The sequence below is a fragment of the Pseudonaja textilis genome, chromosome 7 (genome assembly GCF_049901715.1).
Source record: "Pseudonaja textilis isolate UNSWEBS1 chromosome 7, rPseTex1.2, whole genome shotgun sequence".
Lineage (NCBI taxonomy): Eukaryota > Metazoa > Chordata > Lepidosauria > Squamata > Elapidae > Pseudonaja > Pseudonaja textilis.
Window position 1 is genome coordinate 22,754,118 of NC_141996.1, and position 10,135 is coordinate 22,764,252.

A 10,135-nucleotide genomic window follows, 5' to 3' on the forward strand; every position below is an offset into this window, starting at 1 on the left:
TTGCATAGTGTGTAAAATACAATCTAAACCAAAACACAAAGAACTTGAAGCAGTTTTGTTCACTTTTTTCTTACTTTTTTTCTTACTTTTTTTTTCTTTTCCAGAACTGGGGACACAAAGAAGACATTCTCTGTATTGCTCAGTGTCCCCCTAATCTTCTTGCAACATCCAGTTATGATGGTGAAATTATTGTTTGGAATATGGTCTCTGGTCACATAGACCACAGATTCTACATTCCAATGACCACAGCTGCCTCTGTTCATTCTCAGAGTAAGTTCACTAATCAGAAAAAGATTGTAAAATATAATTCTCATATTGCCATGAATAATTCTTAATGAATCCTTGCATATGGAATTGCATATAAATGGAAAATACGGCAGAAATCCACACTTGAAGCCTAGCCCATGTTGACTAGCCTTGGGATAGTTAAAACAACTTCATGTTTTACCACACTAGGAATAGTTCAGTCAATCCATTTATTTTGTTGATGTTATTTTAATATATATGTCACCTCCTGATTTCCAGATGGGTGGGCAGGAAATGATCTTTATTTGGCATGAGCCCTAAAACTGTTTAATTAATGTATCTCAGTCATGTGTTCAATTCAGTTCTTTTGAGTAACGTTAGAAACTGCTGGAACTTGGTCTACAGCTCACATCTTTGAAATAAGAATTTGAAAGTAAGATCTCTATACCTTTATTTCATTCAAATGTGGTTTTATCTGTTGTAGCATGATCTTAGGGCATGGCTTACACAATTAAGAAGGATAAGTCACATTCATAAACAAAAACAAAACAAATAGTAGCCAATAAATTAGGGTAGGGGAGGTTTAGCAGATTAAAGCAATAAACCTGCTTAAAAAGTTTAATCCCAAAAAAGTCTCTTCCAAATATTCAATTCAGATAAAATTAAATTAAGTATATTTGTAACATATGCATACATTTACAGTTGTAGTCTTAAAAAGTATATAACATCCCCAGAGCAGAGGGCCTCTTATTTACTTATGGTAAAGTTTAGTCATAGAAATTAAAATTTAACTTTAATAATATGGATATTTGACTGCATTCACATATTATGCCAAGTCTTGATTAATTGTGCATAAGCGCACAATCGTGCCTACCATCCTTGTCCTATTGTCCCCAATTATTAGTCCTATTTCTTGTATTTAAAATGTTTATTCTTGTTTCTGTTATAATGTAAGCTTTTGACAAATAAAATAAATAATAATTTAATTATGACTTAATTGGCAAGCTATAAATGTCTGGATGCAAAGCCAAGCCAAACAAATTTCATAATAATATATTAGGATGAAAGCAGTTGGGCTATGCCTTTTGTACAGTATATTGAAAAACTCACATTTCCTTATAGTGATTATATTTTTTTCCCTTCCCCACCAGTTGATGTGACACGGATAATTTTTCTAAAGACTCGTGCTGTGAAATTTGATTCAACTACTGCATCTCTGGTTTCTAATGGCCCACAAGGTAGGATTAATGGATGATATAAATCATTAACAAAACAACCATGGTGATAACTTAATTAATTGATGATCCCAATTTGGAGATAAATTCAATTTCAATTAATTTTGCTTATGTTTTTACAGACTAGATAAGGAAATGATACTTAGATGTCAGAAACCTTGCTTCCTGTTACCACAGCATTATCAATCATGCTAAAAACATGGAAAGAAAAAGTAATGAGATTAGACGTTTAGGGTCCTAGCAATCTTAAACTTTATATCGTCAAGTCTACACTCACTGTGGTTTTATAAATTTGCCTTAAGGTCAGTTAGTTACAGTTAGCACAAAAGTATGCTTGTTTAAATGCTACCAAATATTTCATCTTTTGTCTTTATGATTTCCCCCTCCTCCAGGTTATCTGCATTTCTGGAGTTTGTTTTCAGAGGAACCACTCATAGCAAGTTTTCAACCAGTAAGTTTAATCGGTAAAATTAATGGCTGTAAAAGTTAGAAAGAAAACCAGTTTGCTGTAGAGATTAAAGCTAGAAAGTGGGAGACTCTGAGTTCTAGATTAACTGACCTTAGGCCAGTCACTTTCTCTTAGCCCTAGGAAGAAGGCAATGGTTTTCCAAAAACCTTTTGGGAAAATTACAACGACTTGTTCAGACAGCTGCCAGGAGTCAAGACTGACTTGAAAGCAATCATCATAATCATCATAATATACTAAATCTAGTTTCAATATCTGGCTGATTGTCTGATGAATTATAAACAGATCTTCAGCATGAATACTGGTAACATCTGAAATATGTCAAAAACATTCTCTAATTTGCACGCCTTTGTTTTACTAATTGCAGTTTAAGATCATCATTGCATGACGTACTCACATTCTTTACATTGCATTCTGTTAAACCATTATGAATGCAAGATTTTACATTGCCTTGTGGTATAAACCAAAGATGGCCACTACAATATGGATGTTATTGGAATTCAGTCTCCCTGAAATTTAATGTGAGCAGATGATAGCTGATGAGAAATTCCTGAACTAACATGCAAATCAGAATCTCATTCTTTGGAATTTATACCTCTCCTTATGCTGTATAGTTATGCAGTTTTCAAAATAGTTTATAAAGAATATTTTACAGTGTACCACTTTATACTCCAGTCTAGGGGGAAATCCCTGATCAGCAGCATTGCTGTGACTGCAGATGATTTGTATATGTATGCAGCTGATGAAGATGGTTATGTGTATGTCCATGACATCCAAAATTATGCCCTTCAGCATACAAAAGAAGCACCCAAATGTATGTTTATATTACTATGTGTATATTACAGTTTTGTATCTCGAACTGGAAAAATGAATTTTTAAAAATTAATCTACAGTGCATTATTTTAAAAAGTTGAATTGGTCCAGATGTTACTCACAGAGTGATATTCCTACGTTGTATGGTTTAATTTTGTAAACAGGCAATATTCTTCAATAAGGCTGGTGAAATAATCACTTAAAATGTAAAATTGAGAGCTGTTTTGATTATATTTCAAATATGCAGTACTCCTATTTAATGATTGCAGTGGACAAGAAACAACAGAGAAAATATATTTATAAAAGCTGTAAGACGCAAGTTTGGATGGAGTATTTAAGTGACCATTTTGTAATCTTTCTTTTAAAGACTGGGTCTACATATCACTCTCGCTCTGCATGCCACCCTCCTATAATCATTACTCAACTCAGTTGTTTCTTAATAGGGCATATTTGTTTATTTGCTGATCAAATCATGCTTTTGTGTAAATTATGGATGTTCCCATTGAAAAGAGACCTAATCTTTATTTTAGAAGATAAAGACATTCCTACCTGTATTCTGAGGGGTATGAACTTTAAATCTTCCTGAAAGCTAAAACGGGGGGGAGTTTGTATGGGGGCAAGAGAAAGTGGATGTTATATAGACTGGAAAATATTGGCACTCACAAAATTTCCATTGCTTTTTTTCCTGTTCTGAATGCTAGTGAGTATATACTATGGAAGTTTTAACAGGGCCAGAATGAGGTGCTCCAAAATTGCATTCCCCCTAAAACCACATGCTCCAGTCCTGGACTCAGATATTTTCAGAGACTACAGTCCTAAGGTCTCACATATTTTATGTTTAAATATAAGACCTTAATATGTATACTGTAGTGTTTTTCTCTATTAATATAATTCTGAACAGTCCATGAATAAACTGATATTTTTCTTTTTTGTTGTTTCAGATTTGAACCATTGGCGAGCTCATTTAGATCTGGTTCTAACGTAAGTATGATCTTAACCATTACAAAAGAATAATTTGTGCTTATACAGTAGGACTGATTATTTTCTTTCAATCCACAGGTTAGAAGTTATAGATGAAGATAATATCCTTTTATCCTGTTCTATTGATTGTACAATTCGTTTGTGGAGTCTGAATGGAGAATACATTGGTAAATCAATATGTTTGTAAAGCATGAGGATAATGAGATACTTTAAATTTTAGTAAACATTTAGAAGAAGGGAAATTGGATAGTTGTAGTAACAGAGTTGACTTAAATATATATCTTTCTGTTTATAATTATTAATGCAATGGAAAACCATGACATAATTTTATTGACTGACTTTATGACACTTTAAATAAATCATCATGTAAGGGTTTTATCAGATAAATGAGAATGGTTTACATTACAATATAAGATGATATAATTTAGTATAATTTAAGATGTAGTGGAGTGGGGTTTTTTTGCAGTAGTAGAATAACATTTCTTCTTTTTTAATGTATACACAACAGTTCACTTTTTAATCATCCTCCCTTTCTTCCTTTGTATAATCCTTTTGGAGAAGGAAAAGGAAGGAAAGAAAAAGAAAAGTCTAAAGCATATAAAAATAAAAAATTAGATACTATTTTGTTGCAACTTAGTGTGATGAATTATTTGATTTAGAACCCAGTGAACTGTCTGCTGTTTGCTATTTATTTTTATAATAAATGTATATAATAAATATATAAAAAATGGTGGGATTTAAAAATTTGTACTACCAGTTCTGTGGGCGTGGTTTGATGGGCATGGCTTGGTGGGTGTGGCTTGGTGGGCCTGGCAGGGGAAGAATACTGCAAAATATCCAGTCCCTACCCCATTAACCTGCTTTCCAGTTCCGTTCTTCTGTGCAGGGCAACAAAAGAAGACCCAGCCGATCAGCTGGGACTTGGGAGGCAGATAATAGATGGGGCAGGGCCAGTCAGAGGTGGTATTTTCTGGTTCTCCAAATTACTCAAAAATTTTGTTACCGGTTCTCTAGAACTGGTCAGAACCTGCTGAATACCACCTCTACAGTGGCCATATTATATTGGACTTGATCCAGATTTAGTTGTACTAATAACATCATTGCTCATAATAACGCAAGTTAATCAGTTGGTCTCAGTCCTATTAATATCAACGAGAACTACATGCAATTAGCCTTAAATTTTTGCTATGTGAAAAAGAAAATCCTTCTATGAAAGACCACATCTTGTTTAGAACTACCAGCTCTAGATTTGGGTGTAGACTCGGGCCACAAAAGGATAGCAAAGAGTTACAATTCTCTGTATGTTTGCTGCCATCTAATGCTTATTTGGATTTTGGCAATCCAGCTACGGTAGCCCCTGACATTATTTAATTTAATGTTATCGTTTTTATAATACCTTCGATGCATATTTTCACTGTAATTCTGTATGCCTTGTCAACCCTAAATTCCACTGATTTAAGGTTCTAAAATGTACTACCATGTGAGCAGCCTTACATGAACCTCTAGAGCACTATTACTTCAATTCTAATAGACTCCAGTTTGAAGAAATATCTATGCACAATGTATTTCTATATGTACTGATGATGTTGCTTAGTCGGGTAATTATGAGATATCTATAAATAAGTGACCAAGCTCAGAGACTCCATAATTAAAGCCTGAGCTTCATATATTCTCTTCTTATTGAATTATACTTACCCATCAAATTTGCATATGTTAACAAAAGCAGGAATTCAGTGTCCTCATGGCAATATTAGTTATGCACGTACTGAATATAATTGGCAACATCCAATCTACATCTAAATTTGACTGGGCTCACACAATTATTTCATTGTTTAATATGGCTTTATATAATAGCTTATATAATAATATGTTCTTCAAAGCTATTTTCACAGAATGGTACTCCTTTAATAAGTCTGTTTGGGAATTTCTGTCACTGCTTTGCCCTGGGTATAGCAATACATTATTCTCTAGGAGTACAACAATAGATTCTTGAGTTAACATTAGAAATGAAGCTAAGTTTAAGTCTTGAAGATGTGAAATCTCTTAAAAGGGTAAAGAAATTCTTATAATGGCAAAGTGTCTGTGAATCTAACTGTATTTACTATTTGTGTATTAGTTCCCAGATTTTTTTTATCCTGCACTCTTTCTCCAATAATGGATAATTAACTTTGGGGGCGGGGGTCCTTTCTCAGCATTGAACTTTGACAGCACCTACTCTCTGTTTTACTAAGTCTTGTCTAGTCTCAGATTCTTCATATTTGCCAGTTTCAGCATTGCAGTATATTTCCTTCTTCCCTTCATAGGAACCTTTGGTCAGGAAGAACCTTGGGAAATTTTTAACACATCCTCCTGGAAACATCCCATGGTCCCTTATGAGATTTTGATAGATCCACAGAGTATGCCCATTCATCCTATGCTGGAAGACACTTCCTCTGACATGCAGATCATCAGTCAAGATGAAAATAAAAATCCTTCCAAGGTTTTATTATGTTAACTATAAGCTTACTCAGACTGTGCTTCGGGACAGCCTGCAGGAAAAATTAAAACTATACTGGGATGTAGTACGGGCAGTGTGGGCAGGCTTCCTGTCACAGAATAACCAGATCAATTTGTGATTTATTTGGTTCTTAAATTCAGTCCTTTGTATCCTTCCTATCACTATTCTGACCCACGCCCTTTTCCAACAAATCAAACACCATCTAAAAGGAACAGTAACCTTGTAATGCTTTTACAAAATAATTAGCTGTGATAAGTACAAGTCTTGCCAAACTATGCAAGACTTGCCAAAAGATAAGACAAGAAATAATTTGCAAACTAAGAATCTTCAAACACAAACTCAGGATACTGGAATGTCCACGAGGCTGGAGCTTCAAAACGTCTTTGCCTTCTGCAAAGTACATTTGTTTCACAGTTGGCTTTTATCTTCTTGAAGGAGGGGCCATTACTTTGAAGCCTTACTCCCAAGTCGCCCATGCTGTTGTAACTGCTCTTTCCTCCGAGCAATCCTGCATGCACATGCACTTAGCACAGGCTCCTCGGGAACCTCCTCATCACTACTGCCAGCCCCCACAATCTCTGAAGGCAGCAGTCCACTCCCTAATGGCCCTGGCCCCTCACCTGAGTCCTTGCTGCTCCTCAGCTATCCACACCTACTGCCAGCTAACCACAACAACCACTATGCCTCTTACTCTTGTGTCTACTTCACTCTTATAGAGTGGGAATACCAGTATTTCTCCCTCAATATGAAGCCTACTTGTTTAAGTAGACCTATAGAATTTTATTATAAGGCTGAGTTTCAACTTCAACTTCAAATTTCAATTTCTAGTAAATCTCTATAGTGTATATTGAAAGAAGTCACTCTGGGAATAATAGCAATGTTTTTTTCAGTTCCTAATAAGATAAATGGTTAGCAAAGTTATAGGTTGTAAATCATGCTTGAAACCAATAATATCACTCACTATCATACAGACCCTGAATCATCTACATATAGTCCTTGACTTACAATTCATTAGGTGACAATTTAAAATTACAATGGCATGAAAAAAGTGACTTATGACCGTTTTTCACATGGCCCTTGCAGCATCCACATGGTCACATGATCAAAATTCAGATGCTTGGCAACTGGTTCATATTTATGATGGTTGCAGTGTCCCAGGATCATGTGATCAATGTTTGCAACCTGGCAAGCAAAGTCAATGGGGAAACCAGATTCACTTAACAACTGTGTTTCTAAACAATCACAGTGATTCACTTAACAACCTTGGCAAGAAAGGTCATAAAATGGGGCTGAATTCACAACTGTCTTACTTAGCAACAGAAATGTTGGGCTCAATTGTGGTAGTAATTTGAGGATTATCTATATAGTCAACAGATGTTAAATAATCTTTCAGCAGCATATGAGAAATAATACACAAATTCTTCTGTGAGGGCAAGAAAGGAATCCTGATAAGAAGATACCATGTGTATCCTGCTGAAACAACTACCTGTGTCTATATTTGCAACAACTATGTATATAAATAAAACCTAAGGATCGGTATAACTATATAGCAATTAGAAAATTAGAATGTTTTCTATCCTTGTTTTGGTCTTTTGCCATCTGACATAGATAATTTGCTGAACAGTATTTGAAGAATTTTGTAATGTACATTGTGACAGCAGCAATTCTGATTGCCGTGACAATGCTAACATTAGCTGTCTTTATACTTTCATCAGAAGACTACTTGTATCCTACCCTCGTCACAAATTACTGTTACTGATGAGGATATTGAAGAAGAAATTAACAAGAGGCTTTACGCACAAGCTTCAAGCAGGCGGTAAGAAGTTGAGGTTAATGAATGAATGCATTTTCAAAGTGTTGCTTTTCTACCTGCAATTTCCTTTTTTTTATTTTTTAGGATGAAGTATGAGAGATCCAAGCTTTCAGATAGATGGATTAAACGAAGGGGACCAAGTATTTATCATGCCATTGACTATTGGGAAATTGACAATTTTCCAGGAAACTGTGAGAAACCTGACTTGTCTGTCCTTGGGGTAGACATATTCAGTGCTAATTATCAAGGAACAATGGAGCAGTAATCTACTAAAATACTTCAGTAACGTTAATCTCATAACTGACATTTACACAATTAATAGAGAATTTTTTCCCTGTTAAACCTGATATTGGTACTGTTTTGCAGACTTGTTTCACACATGCTAAGCCATGGTTTGCTTAATTGTGTTTTACTGAATTAGGCACCTTTGGTTGGGTTCACATTTAATGAAAAATAACCATGGTTTTCTAAACCACTGACACAGGTTGTAACGTACTAGGCTAGAGTGTAGAGACTAAAACTAAAAAACAATTATGTGACAGTACTTGGCTGCATGGGGTAGAAGGACAACACAATGTGCCAAACTGTATTTCTTTGGTGGCTACATTTTTAAAAGTTGTGTTAAACTTATTCCACAAATACACTGTCTCAAAATGATGTAAACTGAAATTCAGCAATGGGGAAAGCAAAATAAGGTTTTAGAAGGCTACATATGATGACCAAGCTACCCACTGAGTATAAATCAGGGCATACAGACAATTCTGACTAGATTATCAGAAATCAAAGATAAATCATATTAAGGTTTAGAGGACAGTGTGAACCCATAGGTGCCCATTCTCTCATCAAAATATTTCAAACTGCAGGAATGAAGAACCAAGACTTTCCAAATGTTGTTGGACTCCAATCGAGGACCTGTATACTGCACGAGTCAAAAAGAGGGCTGTGAAAATATTTAGATTCCCTCACATCCCAGACATAAACTGTTTCAACTCCTTCTCTCAAAACGACACTATAGAGCACTGCACACCAGAACAACTAGACAAAGGAGTTTTTCCCCCAATGCATTACTCTGCTAAACAAATAATTCCCTCAACACTGCCCCACTATTACAGTCTGCACTATTACTGTTAATCTTCTCATCACTCCTTATCACCCATCCCACTTGTGACTGTATAACTGTAACTTTGTTGCTTGTACCCTGTTTTTATTGACTGTCCTAGTATGATTTGATTGCTTATTGTACACTATGACTATCATTAAGTGTTGTACCTTGATTCTTGACTCTTGATGAATGTATCTTTTATGTATACTGAGAGTATTTGCACCAAAACAAATTCCTTGTGTGTCCAGTCACACTTGGCCAATAAAGAGTAAGAATAATAAACTGACTCCTTGTAGGCTGATGGTACCCAATTCTATACATCACTATCTCCGGGTATCTCAAGTGAGATACTATCAGTGTCCTTTCCCAATGCCTGGAGTCTGGAAGGGAGAGAACAGGCTGAAGTTGGAAGCCTAGTAAAATTACAGTAGCAGTTTAGACATCAGAATCCTCCATTGCCATCATTTTTTAATAGGCAGGTACTACTCTTTAGAGAACATGTCTGCAATATGTGAGTCATTCTGCATACGCATCTTCTGCTTAAACGATGGGTAGAAACCATGGCCATTGGGATCTATGCCCAGCTTTGGCAGGTGCACCAATTACAGCAATACACTAACTGGAGCAGCATGACCTGGCTAAAGTAACTCATGCTCTCATTACTGTTTGAAAAGACTGCAACAATGTGCTTCACATGGGCTTTAGAAGCTACCTGGAAACTGCAAATGATCCATAAAGCATCAGCCTGCATGTTTCCTTGCTCTCACTGCTGAGAGCAGGTAACGCTCGTTCTGCTGGCCCTGCATTGGCTATCAGCTGATTTTTAGATATAATTTATAGTGCTGGTTTTGACTTATAAAGCTACTGTCTTGGCATTTAAATACTTCCAGCACCACTTACTTCAATCAGCATCAGACTAATGTATTACAACATCCCAGGAGAAATAGCGTGCCACGTTTCTGAAAAGACATGATGTATGTGT

General features: G+C 35.6%; 1 protein-coding gene across 5 annotated transcripts in view; it reads left to right on the top strand.

The window, feature by feature from the left end:
• The window catches only part of LOC148125266 (cilia- and flagella-associated protein 337-like), a 40,804-nt gene extending 31,609 nt beyond the window's left edge, over positions 1 to 9,195 (top strand). For all 5 annotated transcript variants that reach the window (XM_087937224.1, XM_087937227.1, XM_087937226.1 and 2 more), the window contains 9 exons: positions 105 to 270; positions 1,398 to 1,484; positions 1,874 to 1,932; positions 2,623 to 2,761; positions 3,702 to 3,741; positions 3,820 to 3,908; positions 6,045 to 6,220; positions 7,954 to 8,054; positions 8,136 to 9,195. In XM_087937224.1, coding sequence (XP_087793350.1) covers positions 105 to 270; positions 1,398 to 1,484; positions 1,874 to 1,932; positions 2,623 to 2,761; positions 3,702 to 3,741; positions 3,820 to 3,908; positions 6,045 to 6,220; positions 7,954 to 8,054; positions 8,136 to 8,316 — 1,038 coding nt within the window. In that variant the 3' untranslated portion in view covers positions 8,317 to 9,195. The remainder of the gene's footprint in view (positions 1 to 104; positions 271 to 1,397; positions 1,485 to 1,873; positions 1,933 to 2,622; positions 2,762 to 3,701; positions 3,742 to 3,819; positions 3,909 to 6,044; positions 6,221 to 7,953; positions 8,055 to 8,135) is intronic.
• The last annotated feature ends 940 nt before the right edge of the window (positions 9,196 to 10,135 follow it).